This window comes from Molothrus aeneus, chromosome 1 (assembly GCF_037042795.1).
Source record: "Molothrus aeneus isolate 106 chromosome 1, BPBGC_Maene_1.0, whole genome shotgun sequence".
Taxonomy (NCBI): domain Eukaryota; kingdom Metazoa; phylum Chordata; class Aves; order Passeriformes; family Icteridae; genus Molothrus; species Molothrus aeneus.
This window is the reverse complement of record NC_089646.1, coordinates 59546692-59564900: the sequence shown is the minus strand read 5'-3', so window position 1 is coordinate 59564900 and position 18209 is coordinate 59546692. Positions and strand designations below refer to the sequence as shown.

The 18209-nt window shown below is 35.3% G+C and overlaps 1 protein-coding gene across 2 annotated transcripts in view; it reads left to right on the top strand.

The window, feature by feature from the left end:
• The window catches only part of ATP9B (ATPase phospholipid transporting 9B (putative)), a 150430-nt gene that overhangs the window by 118007 nt on the left and 14214 nt on the right, over positions 1 to 18209 (top strand). For both annotated transcript variants that reach the window (XM_066557873.1, XM_066557863.1), the window contains exons 14-19: positions 1692 to 1804; positions 6025 to 6273; positions 14652 to 14813; positions 15422 to 15514; positions 16665 to 16748; positions 17325 to 17495. In XM_066557873.1, coding sequence (XP_066413970.1) covers positions 1692 to 1804; positions 6025 to 6273; positions 14652 to 14813; positions 15422 to 15514; positions 16665 to 16748; positions 17325 to 17495 — 872 coding nt within the window. The remainder of the gene's footprint in view (positions 1 to 1691; positions 1805 to 6024; positions 6274 to 14651; positions 14814 to 15421; positions 15515 to 16664; positions 16749 to 17324; positions 17496 to 18209) is intronic.

Sequence of the window (18209 nt, the reverse complement as noted above, 5' to 3'; positions counted from 1 at the left end):
GATTACTGTAAAACAAAATTTCATTTTCCCATGTATGAAAGTAACCAAAAATTTCCAATTTGCTAATTATAGAGATCTGGAACTTTGTCTTCCTGGGCTGTTTTACAGCCTTGGGAATGTTCAGCTTCTCATGTAAATTTTTAATAATGTTATTCATTTTGTAGAGAATTTATGCATTTCATATAAACCTTATTTTAATAATTTTTAAAAATTCAAATAATATAATTATAGAAAGAAAAATCCTCAAGAACATGTAAGGAAAAGCAAATGGGAAATGTAGTTTTTAATGGTAAAGGGAGAATTTGGAACAGAAATCTTGCACTGGTAAAACAGAAAGAGTTTTATAGTGCAGTGTGGTGGTACAACAATGGAGATGAAGTGTCACTGTACAGGTATCACCAGGAAGTGGGAGTGGTAGACATTTCAAATGCAACTGTGAAAGACATGAGACTTTTACAGCCCTAATGAATCTTTGAAGATCCCTGATAGTTCTAGCCCTGATAAGAGCATGAACCGTATGCTGACTGGCCAGACTAGTGTTGTTTTGCAGACAACTATTGCATACCTCATCCTTTTAGTCTTTTCTTCTCCTGTTGCTTAGCATGTAGCTTGGCATATAGCATGTAGTTTGGCATACTAGGATAAAGATGTGAAATAAAAATAGTCAAGGTAAATAAAATAATTATGAAATATTTTATTCTGCTGTATTTATTTCCAGAGAATTTTCTTATACTCCATTTTAAAAATATTGTAGAAGCTTCAAGAATGTCTACTCTGGTACTATGTTTGGTTTATTTTTTTATGATCAGACTTATGCATTTTAATGACACAAACCTGTCTGGTTAAATATAGGAATAGCTTTATACTATTTTTATACTTGCTCTGCCTGAGTAGCCGTAGGGAAAAGATTTAGGAAGAGCCATAATCAAAATAATCTTTTTTAAGCTGACCATGGAAAGCTAGGCAGTAGTGACCCCTTTCTGCCTCACATACCCCATCAGGCAAGGCTGACACCCCCACCCCTCAATTAGAGATTTTCCAAACCAGAGGATGTGGCTGGTTGGCAAAGGTGGATGCAGTGTCAGTCTGGCTGACAGTCTGTAGTTTCTTGCAAATGTGAAGTGAGCACAGAAAACACTGGTTTTGTTCTTCTGCCTTGTTCTGCTTGGAGGCTGAATCTGTCAAATTTGGAAGTGATGTAAGGTCTTAATGACTTAATCTAGATAACACTGACACTGAATGTGCCCAATTGTCAGAATGTCTGCCTTGGTACATGAAGTGTGGAAAATTTGTAAAATTTGTACGAATTTTTGGGCTTTCCTGTAGGGTTTTTTTCCTTTAGATTTTCTGATACATGGTGCAAACTCTTGCACTGGCTTTTGAGAGTCAGCTCCATCTACATACTGCAAATTCAATTTTTTGTATAGAAAGAAAGGTTTTGTCTCTTTAAGTTTGTGTATTTAGTTATAGGCAAAATCAGCTTGCAGGTGGAACCAGTGATTTCTTCCAGAATGACTAACCCTGATCTTTCTCCACAAACATTCCTTTAATTAAGTAAATTGATGCTAACTTGTGATTCATTCCTGCTTTCCAAAAGAAAGATTTTTTTGGGGGGGGAGGGGAGAGGAGGTGTCTGTGGCCATCTCATAGTATTTTTCACTGCTTTGTGATATACTTCTCCTTTATTACAGGGACACTTACACAGAATGAGATGATATTTAAGCGCCTCCACCTAGGTACTGTTTCCTATGGAACAGACACAATGGATGAAATACAGAGTCATATTATAAACTCTTATTCACAGGTATTTCATAAATCATTTACATTTCATATGGGGGGTTTAATGACATTGAAGCATTGTTGTTAATAATTATGTCTAAAATTTGAGATGCTATGAAAGTTGTCATGTGTTGGTATCTCTTAAGAAATATGATGGAAGGGAAAAATATGAGTACATAGTTCTCTCCTGAATCCAAAGTTCCTCATAATGCCCACTTAAAGAGATTTACTTTTCTGTTCTTCACTAGCAGAAATCTGTGTTAACCTGTCTGTGCAGCACAGTCTTTCTGCTGCCAAATCATCTAAGAATATTCATTACTGTGACTACAAATTATAAGGAAGTGTCCAGAACAACATGAACAGTAATTATATCTTTGAAGATACTAATCAAGAATATACATCAAAAAGCCACATTAATTGGTATAACCAAATGGTATAACAGTAGTTGTCAAAATAAAACTTACACAGGTATATTTAAAAATTATTTTTTAAAAAAATTAAGATGATTTCAAACAGCATAAAACTGGGAGGGAGAAAGGGTGAGAAAATGGAAAACTCCATTTGAGATCAAATTGTTCCTGTGATGTATAAGAGTGCTTGGTCTGGAAAGTGTACAAGAGGATTGTGACTCCCTGTCTCTGTGTGGGTCAGCTATGGGATTCTGCAAGCATTACTTACATTTCCCATGTATGTAAACTGTTTGGGCGCTTGCTGCAAACCTTCCTAAACACCTGATCCTACTCTGAGATTAGGATGAACTTGGTGATTTATTTTTTATTTCTGTTCTTTGAAACAAAAAAATAAGAAAATTTACAGAAGAGACAACAAATGAAAAGTTAACTAGTATTTCCATGATGTTTACAGTATGATAATAAAAGTTTATATAATTTTTTCCCCTGTAGTTAACGTGAATACACAAACATGACTTCCTGACCCAGTGTCCTGGTTAATGGCAAATTTGGGAGGAAACCTCCTAATGGGGTCTCTCTAGAAAGCAAATTCAAACAGCCCCTCCCCAGCCACTGGTCCAGGAAAGATTTCCTTGGAGAAAAGTGGAAAAAACTGTTTATTTAACAAGCCAAGTATGCACAAGTATTAAAAAAAAAAGAGTAATACTAAACAATAAAACCTCTTGCTGTTCTGAAGAGATGGCAAATTCAGAAAGTGCTTTTGTAATTCCAAGAGTCCTCTGTGGGTGTTTCTTGGCTCACTGAGTGTCTCTCAGTCCCTCTGGCACTGGAAAATGCCACATCCCAGGCCCCGGTGGGCCATAAGCGTGAGGTCCTGGTGTTTTTTGGGTTTTCAGTCCAAAGCAGTTACTAGAAAAAGAAAAGCCACAGTCCAGAGAGCAACTTTGCCTCAGCTAGCTAAAAACTAACTAAAAGCAAAGGAGAGTCTGTGTTGCAAGACAACACAGTCTGTGAGAAGGAACGAGGGGAGAAAATGCAGTTTCTGATAACAAACTGAGCTTCTTCTCCCTCCCTTCGTTCTCAGAACCAGTCTTAAAGGTGCAGACCTTAATATCCAGCATAAGCAGAACAGACAGCTGGGGATACAAGCATCATAAATTCACACTAGGACACCCAGTTAAGTTTGTAGACTGACTTCCTTGTCTGTGTCCTCATTTTCTCTCTTAGAAGAACTGTAGGATCAACAATTGATTGGAATATCTAGCTGTGCTGTGTTGTAAATATGGCTCCCTTCTTATTTGCTTAAAATAAGAATAAAAGTTTAATTTAACGCCACACTGGACCCAGTTAATACTTTGTAGCTTTTGGGAGGAGAGACAAGAGGGAAGACAGTGATGAAGTGTGTACATTTTAAGTTCACAACTTAAATTCCTAATTATTTTCTGTCTATACAATTCAACAAATCCCCTTCTTGAATTCTTTTCCTTGGATAAATCTATTTCAGCTTAATTTTTAGTAGGTATAGCCGTGGATGGGGAGATACAATAATCATGCCTTGGAAATGGGAAATGGAGCTCTTTCACCTAAAGATCAGCTGTCCAGATTTGGTTCAGAATGTGTTAACTGAAATTACCTGCTACTCACTAAGTTTATAAAAACCACCCCAACCTGGCTTTCTTATAATGTGCCATTTGGGTATTCACAGTAACAGGTGTAGCAATAAATGATATTAACTGACAGTCTTGAGCTGGCACACCTTGGTCTGAGTGAGTTTGACAGCTAAGCACCAAGCATGCTCACAAATACCAGTTTTATATTTTGCAGTTAAATATGCTGTCTGAAAAGAATTGCACAATTCCTGGAATTCTTACTACTTAAAGCTTTTACTAATTTACTGTAAAATTTAATGAGTGGCAACCATGGTTACGAGTTTTTAGTAACTGTAACATACTTAAAATAAGAAATGTGAGGGAAACTTTTCTTCTCAGTTGTGGGAAAAAGATTTTCAAAATGTAGGTTTGCTATTAGTAGATGATGAAAAGAACTTTCTTGGAACGTCCTTTTTTTCAGCTTTATATGACACTACTCTGTGTTTAAATAATGCTTTATAAATAATGCTTTAATTGTGTTTGTGTTAGTAGCAACTCGTTAAAACAGAACAGTGATGGAGTCTCAGTAACAAACCAAGCAACTACTAAACAATTGTTTCAATCTGAAAAAGTATGGTGAGGTTTTTTAATTTAACCTATGATAATAGAAGCTGCCAGTTAGCTAGGCAGTGGTTCTTGTGTGACATTGATTTTATCCCTTGTTTGTGTTCTGTTTTATTATTACAGTGGACCTACCAGACTATTGTCATCTTAATGTAACACACAAATCTATTATAACCTGATTATATTTCCCACTGGAAGCATTTTGTGATAGAGGGCATAATCTTTAATGGAATTTGTGTGAAATTAAATTATACAAGCATCAATAAACATAACATAATTCAGAAGGAGTAAATCAGCTTAATTTATTTGTGACTGTAATGGCATCAATGTTAGCAGAATGCAAATGCAGAGGTTTAAAGCAGTAGCTGAAAAGCAGTGCCAGATGAGCAGAAAGTTAAACCCTTTATTAGACAACACTGTAATTTGATGGGCAGAATGTTCACGGTTCGGCAGATTGCAGTCAGGAGGAAAAAAGCGTGGATTCTGAAAAGGTTTTCTGAGTTCCATTGGAGTGAACAGAAGAGCCCTGTGGTGGTACTGCTGATATATTTAATGTGCTGACTTTTAAACGAAAAAAACAAAACCCAACCAGCAAAAACCAATAACCCCCCACCAAAAAATCCAACTTATTTTAATTAATCATGAACACATAGTACTTTTCAGAGGAAGATTAGCTCTGTCATGTGCTTGAGCATTTGTGAAAGGTAACTTAAAACAGTGGTAGTTTATTGGTTATGCAACAGTAATACAGTCTTCAAGTATGTGTCAAACTGTTATTTTGCATGATTATTTTATTAGATTATTGCATTCTTGTAAGGACAAAAAACATTTCAGCTGCAGCAAAAGAGTAAAACTGCATTAGTTCACAAATAATAAAGAAATTATGTAAGTTATAAATAAAATCAGCAATATTTGTATTTTAATTACTCCTAATATTTATACTTGAAAATGTTCCTGCTTTTGTTCTTCTGATCTCCTCTTCTTCTGGTCTCTCCTGATTACCACAAATGTGGTCATCTTTTAAAATACAGAGATTTAGGTGGTTTTTTTTTTTTAAAAAAGGGGTTCTTTTCAGTTTAATGACACAGGTGAAGAAGAACAACAAAACATCAAATTTTGAAATTTTGTCTCAGTGTTTCTGAATTCATCCACTTGGTGGCTGGTTTAAATATTTTTTCTTAAAAGGAAAAGGAAAAATAATTCACTGGATGCAATAGACATGAAAGGACTATTGTGACAGATCATTGAAAAATGTAAAATCTGAAGTGAGGTAGCAGGGATTTCTGCAGAATCTGATCAGCCTATTCAGCCCTTTGCCAACGTACTTGTTTTCATTTTATGTTTTTCAATTGTCTTAAGGCTCTGTTATTGAAATTTGACTACAAATGCAAGGTGATGAGCCCATAGTTATGTATAATTTCTTTAAAAAGGGAGATGAGGCTTTTTATTTCTCACAAGCTGAATGAGTTAACCATAGGTTATATAAAAATAAATGGATGCTTACTAGCGTTATCATTTATCAACCTTTGTAAAAGGAACAGTAAGATGTAGATGGATAAGTATTCATGTTTTGTTTCCATTTTTGAACTTTGGTTCACTATTCATTGTGTTGGGTCTTAAAGGTCCACTTTCAGAACAATGGGAACAGTACAAGCTCAACACCATCCAGGAAACCTCAATCATCCGCGCCCAAAGTGCGCAAGAGCGTCAGCAGCCGGATCCACGAAGCGGTGAAGGCCATCGCGCTCTGCCACAATGTCACCCCCGTGTATGAATCTCGGGCCGGGGTATCTGGAGAGACTGAGTATGCAGAAGTGGATCAGGACTTCAGCGATGAAAATCGAACTTACCAGGCTTCCAGCCCTGATGAGGTTGGTATGCAAGGCTGAAAATATTTATTTATAACTCCTAAAGAATGGGGGAAACTAAGTAAAAAAGAGAAATGCTGTGAAAAAAACGTGTTTTGAGCATGGGTTTCTTTAAACCCCTATAGTATGTTACTATAAGACACAAAATAACACGACACGCACTGCTGTTTTCAAAGTAAAAAGGAGAACTTTTAATTTCTAACTTTAACATTTATAGATTTCTAAAAGTGACAGTAGATTAGAAGGCAAAAGTGCTGCCTCTCCAATGACACTAATCAAACTAACAGTCTATCAAATTTCTCTTCTTCTATAAAAGAATACAAAACAATAAATTATTTACAAAAAATGTGTGAAAAAGTTCATTACAAGAATGTAAACATCAAAAAGCTTTAAAAATCTTAAAAAATCAAAACAACATTAGTAGTAATCTGTTTTTATATTTTCTAGCTTAGGAAAGATCTGCTAGTTCTGACGCCTTGATGTATAAAAGTGTTTTCAGTTATTTGACTTAAAGACCTATGAAGTCAGTGCTTCGGGGTCAATATTGTATTGAGGATTGCAATTAAAGGTTTATGATTTTTTATTATTATTCGCAAAACATTAATCTGTGTGTGAATCAAAGTATGCTACTAAATGGAAAATGAAACTGTTCTGAATGATGGACAACCTGGTACATTAGTTAGAGATGCTACCAGATACCGGAACGTACAGATTCCTAACAGGAAAAAACAACAAACTAACAAAACCCCCAGAAAGAAACAAACAAAAAAACCCCATCAAACCTTGAATACTTCTGTAGAAAAGTTTTTGAGCTTCAAATTCTAGGCAGCTTCATAATCTTTATGGTTCTTTCAAAATTGCATCAAGTGTAGCAGAAATTTTAAACACCATTTCAATAAAAACATGCCTTTGAGTTTTATTGAAATCCAAATTTTAAACAAATCTCAGTGCTTTCATTAGATTTGAGTTATTGTTCTGAATAATCCTATTTTGGTCCCTAAATTGATTGCCTAAAATTCAATCTAAAAAGATACTAGAAGATAGAGGCAAAGCTCATGTTGCAAGATACTGGAAAGAGTTTACTTTATAATAATGTGTATAGTCAATATAGTAAAATCGAGAAATAGACTATTTTGAGGTTGGTTTGAAAGTGAACAGGTTGAGAAGAATCTTTGTTTTAAAGAATTTCTAGCATTTTCTGAAGGTACTGTTTTTGTTGTAACCCCAGTAGCTTAGTCATAAATAAAATAAGGTTTTTGTAAGATATGAAGAAGGAATTATGTACCTGAAAGCCTGAATATTTCTCTAGCTGTGCAAGTTGATCCCATACAAGTTAATGTTTCTTTCACCAACTTCATCCTGCTACATAGTGTATTATTCAAGTATACATTTGGTTTTCATGTCTAATATGTCACCATATGTAATGCTAACAAAACTTAAGCAGTTCATACTGCAGGCTATCATTGCTAAAAGAAACAAGTCTGTAACAAGGGTTTTTAGGAATGCAAGAAATAAAATTAAATCTGTCTTTATGTAGTAAGAGGATAGCAGACATTACATACCTTTCAGATGCCATAAACACAGTTAATAGTGTCAAAGGATTGTAGAATATAAAGTGGCTGGTTCTCCAAGACTAAAAAATAGCAGTCAGAACAGTTTTAAAAATAAAACTCTTTATTCTTAAATAAAGAAGTAGAACTTGAGATGCTGACTTTGGCTAAAATCAGTAATCCATAATACGGTATTTGGTGTTATACAGTATGAGCTGATCCACATTATGAATTGAGAATCCTGGAAGGGCATTTGTTTATGCCAGAAGGGTGTTTGTTTATGATATATATTTGTATAATGTTTGACTTGTATTATACACAAGTGAACAAATTTTCATCTGCACATGCATTCATATTTACTTAATGTTTCAGTTTAATGAGCCTGTGGGGTACTACTGAGTATAATGAATGACTGCATGAGCGAGGATCTGACTAGGAAGATATGATGACAACTATAAATTAAGTAAATATTCTGCTTTGATAGCCAAAGGTATTACTAAATCAGGTGAAGAGATGTGCATTTGAGAGAGACTATGTGAGTTTTTTCCCCCGCTCGCTCCTCTCTCCCTGTGGGCTTTTGTACATTTGTTCAGTTGTTTGAAAGCTGAAAATGCTACCATGAAGAGCAATTCTCCTCCCATATTTACTAAAGAAAGAAGCTGTAAGACTCGAGAATTATACAAGCAGTGCCCTGGGAAGACAGTAGGGAATTTGACCTTAGAAAGATGAAAGGAAGGAAAGGAAAGTTGATAAAGTGCTAATATAATAGATCTGGGACCCAGGGTGGAAAAGGAGGTAGAAGAAGAAATCAACAACAAAGAAACTGTTCATGCTGCAAGGGAGATAATGCACAGATATTGTTTTAATAACGATTTTTTTATCATTTCAACTCATACATTAAAACTATATGGCAGTGAGATGAAATGTTTCCATTCTAAAACAGGCTTAAATTTCATTTTTGTTTCTCAAAGATAATGCTTGAAACACTAGTAAAATTATCATTTTTAAAAAATATGCTTTTATGTAATGAGAAATTGATGTTAAATGGAGTCTTGTAAAAAGATGAAGCTACAAAAAGCATGTAAACAGCATAAAAATTGCAGCATGACAGAAAAAAGCCTAAGAGTTGAAAGACTAGCAGGTCTTTATCATAATTTTTTTAAGACTTCTATTGATGCAATGTTTGCAAATCACTGGAGCCTAAGGAAAATAATGTAAATGGTTCATTATTTAGCTTATTGAACTTTCCTGCAGTTAGGTTGACAGATGATGCCAATGTTTCCCAATCACCAAAGTACCATTTTAAAAGCATTTTTTATTGAATAAAGTGCTTTGAATATTGCACCCTGGAGCTTTATTTAGGGAAATGGTTCAATTGATGTTTTCTGTTTAACCTCAGCACTGACCTATCACAACATACTTGGTTAATAAGCAACATTATCATTTAATAGACTTAACCGGTTTTATGCATTGTACTTTCTCCACATTGCAACTCTGTTCTCTTAGATTTTGTTTATGGATCTGGCTTGATTGCAGTCTTTTGGAACAAGATGTTATTTGCATTGTTGTGTGTTGCATTATATAATATTGCATGATCACACCATAGGATGTAAAGAGCAGAGAACAGTATGTAAGTATAAACTATTCTTCCATGTAGGAAGGTATACGAAACAGCTCAGCAATATGCTGACTGCGCTGCACACTTAATTAATTGACTTGAGGAACTCTTTTGAAATTTCTCACATCTGTGCATGTATGTGTGCATCCATATACAGATATAATATGACCATAACAAAGTATGCACATTTAGAAGTAGGTACATTCATCATAAAAGATGTATTTATTCACTGTTAGAGGAACCTGAGATAAGTAACTGATTTTGTATTCATAATGCAAACCCTACTTATGCCAGGCTCTTTGTTTCTTATGATAAGTGATCAATATTTCATTTTCTCTGAAAGAGTGGAAAGTTTCATTTGTCTGTCACTTGTCCTCTACAGCTGTAGCATAGCAAACAATAAACATTCATTGAGAACCCACTGAATAAAAAAAAAAAAAAAAAAAAAAACTAAAAGGAAAAAAAGCCATACCAAAACTCAGCTTTGACTTTGCCATCATAGGTGTGGGTTCAGCTCATCTGTAGAAAGCCAGCTACCTTAATGTAATGAACAATCATGAAAGCATATAAGCTAAGTAGGCAAAGTGATAGAGTTCAAAGGTCAGAGACCCAAGCAATTCAGGGCATGCTATGAACAGGAGCCTTTGAAGACCTTTGCTCCCCTTAGTCAGAAAAGGTTGATCAGTCATGATTTTTAATGACTGCTTACTCTCATAAACCAGCCATTTATTGGTTATGCTTTGTCCTGCACTGTTATGGTCTCAAGCATTTCTAATTCCAGGATCTTGAATATTTAAATACTACCTTAAAGTGTGGTCAGTTATTTAATTCCAACATTTCTGTCCAGAGACAACGGAGTTGCTAAAATTAATTACAAGGATACAAAGCCAATCATTTAAAAACAGACAGGGAAATTATATGCCCTTAGTGAAGCAGCTTTTGTGTTTACAAAAGTGAAGCTGTAATGTATGAGACATGTTGTATTGTTTAATTCATTTTATTGTGTGTGCTTATTGAAGCAAGACTAATTGTGTTGTTTTGTCAATGTATTGTGAAAAGCAAATCACTCAGTAGCATAAAACCATCACTTGCGTGACCTTCGAGACCCACAAAGAATAACTACTCCATAGCTTGTCTTGAATATTGATTGGTAGTTTTTTCACATGATCAAGCTGTATTTTTAAGTTAATAATTTTATTTTAATTATGAAGGGATTTTTATGAAAATTGATGGACCTCAAATGTTAGTTTGCATAAAATGGTTGTTTATAAATATAAACAAACCAAACCACTGATTGGAAACAGATATGAGTTGTTGAACAGTCCCAATGGAAACGGTTGGAAACACTCAGGCACTGGGGAAAGGATAGCTCACTGCTTCTTTTCTGTTTCCAAAGCAATACCCTTAACTTAAAAATACCCCACTTACAATGTCTGTACAACTTATACGACAGTTTGATTTTGAAAGCAGTTCCTGTTGTCTGAAGTGATGCTCTTAAATACTCTGAAAGGAATACAAGTATCTTACATGAGAATTCTTCTAAGCAGCAAAACTGGCTTACAAAATTCCCATGTCTAGTCCTTCTTTTTTGCCCTACAAATTGCTCCCTCATATATGCTAAAAACATTGAAGACTTTATTAATGCAGATTCTCTTTTGGTTAAAGTGGCCAGGTTCACAGCAGGGCTCCAGGAAAGATGTGAGTACAACTATGGTGCAACTCCTAAACTGGTCCCTGTGAGGCAGAGAACTGCCAACTGCAGCCACGAGGCAGTGGGACTTTTTCTTAAACTAATGTTAGCTCAAAAAAGAATATTGTACATTGAAAGTGACAATTATTTGTTCATAAACCATTTTAAGCAACAAGTACTGTAAATGTTGAGCAGTTCAATATTTCTGCTAGGGAGCAGAAATTATTGTCTGGGCCATAAGGAAAGAAAAGCAGGAGCTGGGTATGATAGCCAGGCTGCTGGAGGTTGTGACCTTAGTGATGAGGTGTACAGCCCCACAGGATCCAAGTATGGTGAACAGAGCATGTCCTGTGATGGAAACCTGCAGTCAAGAGTATTATTGTACAGGTCAACCCTAACCCAGTGGATAAGCTGTGTGGTTTGATTTGGTTCCATAAATGAACATTTCTAAAAAAATGGGATGATAATGTCCCCAAAACATGGACATGAATGGTGCTTTTGAAGTTTCACCTCTTTGTGCCCTTCTGGAAATGCACTCATTCCTCAGGTGACTGAGTTAGACACACTCCTACTGAGAGAAGCTGCTTCTAACTCTCGAGCTGCTACTGCTCTAGGTGATGTTGTGGGTTGCACAGTTACTGCATAATTTGGGAGAGTTTCCTTATGAAATCTCTGAATTTGAGTGGAAATCTGTGCCCTGGTAATTGAAGAGTTTGCTCTTTGGATCTGTGAACTATAGAAGCTCAGAATGTTGGGTGGCCTTTAGTGGGGAGACTGCTGACAGAAGCAGCCAGAGTTCAAGAGTGGGCATGTGGTAAATGGAAGCATCTGAAAGATTTAGGGTAAGAGCACTAGATGGTATTTCTCACTAGTTTGCATCAGATCTGTTGCATTTCTGTTTCACAATGCAATTATTTGCTCCTTTCTTTCCTAATTTGGAAGTTGCATCTTTGACATTGTCATGTGAGAGATGAATGGTCATCTTTACCCTTTGGGTTGCTACTGAGGAGGAAGAAAATTAGCAAGTCAGCAATCACAAATCTCTCTTTGCCTCCATATGCATTACCTGCCCTAGGAACATCACACAGTTGGTGGGTTCACTGCATACCTGTGTCTCAGTAATGGGAAGACCATTTACCCACCAACATGCTTATGTCTCCCAGGCAGCCAGTTTCCCTAGAAGGGAAGCTTTGTGATTAGCCAGAGAAGATCCATAAAACATTCAAATAAGTCCCTAATCTGGATTCAGGAAACTTGACACATTTCATCTGTGTTTGTGCATCAGCAAATTAACGGTTATCTGCAAATAAATATTAACATTGCAATGGATTATTTTAAAACAAAGTGGTAGCATCACTATCAAAGCCTTTTATGCTTGTCCAACCTTTAATTGCTTTATCTGCCTTCATCCAATATGTCAAGCTCTGTAGAAGCCACAGCTGCTGCATTTTCCTGGTATTCTAGGAGTTCTTGATTTAGGTACACTAGATTGCAAGACCATTTCAATGTAAAGATTCCGAAATATATTGAAGAGAAGAGAATGTGTTTGTAGAGGGGAAACCTCAAGAAGAGAGACTAGCCTAAGAATCCTTTTTCTGAACTCTCTATAGCCAGCCTTTCAGTATATGTGTATTTGTTAGGATTTACAATGTTTACAATGTATTTGTTAGGATTTACAATTTAATTTGTGAAATACTTGTTTAGAAAAAAATTTCTACATTCTAAAAGCTTCAGGTATTTCAATAGTAAGATCTGGCTATATTGTTTTGGGTGCTGCTCTGATTCATTCTGAGTGATGGGAGTCAAACTCGTCTTTCTCTCAAGTTTTTCAGTGTCCTTGTAGGCATCTGTTTGACTCCTGAGCCTTATTGACTGTTTCTTGTATGGTATTTGCCCTGATCAATTTAAAAGAAAAAATAAATATGCAGTTGTGTATAGGCCAGCTATAAGCGTACAAAATGACTGTACTGCAAAATGCTAATTTAAATGGTATGTGAAGCCAAGCATAAATATAATAAACAGATCTGAGTCACCAAATATAGAACACTTGAGTCGTAGCTGCAAAGGGACACAAATAAGATGATAGGGTTTTAGTAGAAAGATGCAATTTATAGGTCAGAATGTAATAGTAACCCTTCACTGTGAAAATTGAAAATTAACCTTGGAAGTACTGGATTGTTTACAGCTTATAAGCTACTTCTGGTAAAGAAGAAAAGTTTGTAAAAAAGATTCCTGCAGTTTTCAAGAATTTAAAATAGAGCTTTTCAAAGTGTGCTCTATTCTCTTCCATTACTGCATCTCACTGTATTTTCATCTGGCGATGCCTACACAGATGGCATTACTAGGGTTTGTTACAGGTTCACACAGGATTTTATTCCAATTTAAATTTTCTTAGAAGCTGAGGTGTTTTATTTGCTTTGTGTGAAATTCTTAGTGACCATCATGTCCGTGGAACTTACCTAGGGAATTTTCTACATGCATGTTTTTTATCAAAGTGCTTGTTGTTTACTTTTTTCATCTTGCCTGAGATTAACAGCAGAGCCTATTAATCCATAAAAATCCAGGATCCATAAAAATCATATGAACTTCATTACAGTTAACTTTCCAGTGATTTAAAAGTCTGGTTTCCAGTAAAGATTAGCCTTTGGAAAACTAAAAGTAGATTGAGGAGAAGTTTTCTTTAATCAGAAAAAAATGAAATATGGAATGTGTCTTGTATACAAAACAGTAAAATCAGTAAAACAGTTTTCCTAAAATATTAATTTTTTGAAGGAATAAATCTGATGGTGGTGGTGGGAGATATTTAAAGTATAATATAGAGAAATGTGGAAGCTAGATGTCATGCACTTCAAAGCAGCAAAATTTTGGAAAAGGGACTTTCCCATGTGAGTTTGTGGGATGCAGTATTGTAAGCTTGGTTTCCATGTAATTTGATGTCAGAAGTCATATTACTGTTGAAACAAAGTATTGATATTATGCAAGTGAGTAAACTAAAAATAAGGTCCTTTGCTTTCCTATTTATTACCAATTAAATTGTCTCAACTTGCATGTAACTGTAGATTTAATAAAATATTTTGAAATTTATATTGAAATTCTCCCAAAGTGTTTTACTTACATAATGGTCTTGATGATATAGAAATCATCTTCTCATTTTGCAAAATTTCTGCTTGATGTCCTTGATTTATTCTTGAATGTATGTGGGTATTTATTAGAATAGCTATTTCTAAACAATATATTGAGTACCTCATTTTCAGCAATAAGTTGAAGAAGGTTTTATATTCTTCATAAGAAAGTTTTATAAGTTCTTCAAGGGACACACATAATTTGATGTATTAATATTTTATACTCGGTCTGCTGCTGTTCACTTGTTTTTTTCCCCTAGATTCTTGGAAGAGTTTATACTTTCACCCTAGCAACAGTTCTTTGGTTTTAACTTATGTAACAGTGTCATAGACCTTTCACATTTAAATAATTTAAATATGTCTCTTTTTTCTTTCTTTTTTTTTCCCCCTTTGTTCTTTAGGTAGCTCTGGTGCAGTGGACAGAGAGTGTGGGTCTCACTCTGGTTAACAGGGATCTGACCTCAATGCAGCTGAAGACCCCTGGTGGGCACATCCTGACATATTATATCCTGCAGATCTTCCCCTTCACTTCTGAGAGCAAGCGCATGGGCATCATAGTTAGGGTAATTTGGGGCATTTTCTGAGTGTTTGGTTTGATTTTTTTAAAAATGCTGGCAGATCAGACTGATTTACTCCTTCTGCAACAGACAATACCACAGGAATTCATTGATTACATTTGTCTGTCTGTGGATTCACTGACTATGCAATGAGTGTTGCATCATTAAAATGTGTAACAAGCATATACACTAAGTTATTTGTAAATTTTTAATTACCAGGTATTTCAAAGATACAGAGCTTTCTGTTTTGGGTTGGTATTTGCCACCCAAGAAACAAAATACAAGTTAGAGGGGATGTAACATTGATATTTTAAAATTTAGTTTAGGGGTGCTGAGAATCTCTTATGCTTGTGGACTTCAGTTAGAACTGGTCCTCTTACATGGAAATAGCAGACATGTATCTCAGTGGAATCAGAGATAACACTGGAAATAGTAACATCATGTAATACAACCTACCCACTTCTTGGCAAGGTACTTTGTCTTTTATAAATGGGAACCTATTGAGTGCTTCAGAAGGCAATTAAGTTATTGGTAGGTAATTGTTTTGACTTTATAAACAGATATTCCTCTCCCCCCCACCCCCACCCCTTCCCATTTCTTTTGTAAAATTTTAGGATGAATCTTCAGGAGAAATTACATTTTACATGAAGGGTGCAGATGTTGCCATGTCCACTATTGTACAGTACAATGATTGGTTAGAAGAAGAGGTAAGAAAGAAAAGCAACATTTACAAAAATTAATATTTTATAAAAATTTAAAATCTCACATATATCAGATGGTATTGGGATATGTTGAAAGGACAATCTGAGGCAATGCAGTAATGGATTTTGAACTTCAGTTATGCATATCCTGAATGGGTTTTAAGGGATTACAACTATTTCCAATTCCTGAGTAACATACAAGAAATGTGAAGCTGGTAGTAGTAGCAGGACACATTCCTACTTAAAACAAGGAAAGTTGTTTTTCATTGACTGACCTTTCACATAAAACCTAATTACTTCTGAGAAGTATTCTGCTATAAATCTTTTTATCCCTTGTTTGATCAAAATCTGCAGTGAGGTATGATTATGAATTATAGACTTTGACAAGCATTGTGTCCAAACTATTTTCTTTTTACCACCTTTATTAAACTTCAAATAAAATAGTTAGTGACTAAATTTCAAACCTGATCGATATTTTTCAGTATGTGTTCTAGTAGGTACCAGCAATCATCTTATTTTTGACCCTACATACAGCCAATATGTTAATACAATGATTACACCATGTATGTTCATAATGGTATTGGCAATATGAATCAATATCTGCTGCAGGGCAGTTTGATTTATTCAGGGACATGAATAAATTAAACTCCCTTAAGACCTAGCAAAATGTCATAAAAATTACTTTTGGCGATAATGATGCACAATTAATTGTAAAATACTTGTTTAATTTATTTAGCTTTATGAGGTCAAATCAATAAGTGTTTGCACTGGAGAGCCTTGTTTTTCATTAAGACATGCTATTCCATGGCTATTTTTAATGTGTAGATGCTTTTCTGATAAGGGATACGTTCAGTGAAAAAAGAAATTGAATTCTGTTATGTGCCTCAAAAGTAGTTTTAATTTATTTTAAAGCTTCAACCTAAAAGATATTTTCTTTAAGCTAGGAGAGGAGATCTAATTGACTTACTGATAGCAAACCACTTCATTTGGGAAGCCTGAAGTATAATTGCTTTTCATCCTCTTTGTGGCTTCTCCAGAGTATTTTAAGAGTCTAAAGAAACACCAAAGCTACAGATACACCGTGTTAGCATACAGTAGAAATCATGAACACAGATTTGAATATTTGCATGACTGTTCTGTGCTTTGGTTCATTTAGTGTGGTAATATGGCACGAGAAGGACTGCGCACACTGGTTGTTGCCAAAAAATCACTTACTGAAGAACAGTATCAAGATTTTGAGGTATGAAAGGACAGAGTGATCTTGTGCTTATGATCATCTTGTGCTTATGATCATATTTAATTACTTCAAGGAGAACATTCCTCAATTTAATTTTTTAAGATTGCAGAAAAAGATGATTCATATTTAAAAAATAGATAATTGAGATATTGTCCGCAATCTGTTAAAGGCTTTGTCATTCATTAATGAAGGTTCTGCAGTCATATGTAGGGTCCTGTTTGCTTTATTATTGGATTGGACAGTGTTTTTTCCCAGAAGCTAATATAATGTTATTTTTGTATGTTCAGCATGACATAAAAAACCTACTTGTTCTCAAAGTTAAGGCCTTTCCTCCTTTGAAGCTGTGATGCCTAGTTCTTAATAGTTCTTCAGGAGGCATTCTCTTTAGGTGCATTGTCAGAAGAGCCCTGTATAACATTGGGTGTAAAGTAAAATTTCTCCTTTAGCCTTGTTCTTCATTAAAGATATGTAAAGACAAACATTTAGCCTAATAGATCCATACTATCACTGAGTGGTAGACTGAATGTATACTTTATGAGTCGTAGCAAACTCTAAGTGGTTTTGTGTTTGTGCAAACAGAGTCGATATAACCAAGCAAAGCTAAGCATACACGACAGAAACCTGAAGGTTGCCGCTGTTGTAGAGAGTTTGGAGCGAGAAATGGAATTACTGTGTCTCACTGGAGTAGAAGATCAGCTGCAAGCAGATGTTAGACCAACTCTAGAGATGCTAAGGAATGCTGGAATAAAGGTACTTAACACATTGCTGACATAACAGGTTATCATTTATTAATTTTTTAAATCAAGACATAACTTATTTTTGTCTGTATTTAGGCTCTTTAAAAGTAAGAAATGTGTCAAGTCCCCAGCACATTCTGGGCATGAACTAGCAGAAACAAACAAGACACTGTGTGCAAAATTCCCTTGCCTATAAGGTTTCATCAATCTCAAACTTACTTCTGTAGGAAGACTACCAATGGATAGATGTATGTGTGTCTCAGTCATTTATACCCAGGCTGTCTACAGTAAACTGTCCTTGCTGACACTGACTGAGTTTGGCACAAGATTTGTGTGACAACAATGTTTTCAGGTTTGGCGCTCGTAAGAAGTTTCAGCAAAGATCAAAACATGAATTATTTGAACTAGAATTCAGAACTACCCTTGGAGTTTGTTCAGTTCATGTAAAGGGATGGCATGAAAAGCCACGCAGAAGAGTTGGTTTGCTAGACACCTATGAATTGCACATATATTTGCACATAATGCATATACAGTTTATTTGAGGGAGGGTTTCAAGTAAATATATGAACAATATCTGAGGGGAGGGGGCAAGACTATAAACATTTTGCTTTAAGCAGTGTCAAACTCTACTCCAAATAGTTGTAATGACTTTGCATTGGTTAAGCTGAGTCGGGCACAGTGGGATATTTTGCATATGCTGCTTGTGCTGGACTTCAGCCCCTCCATT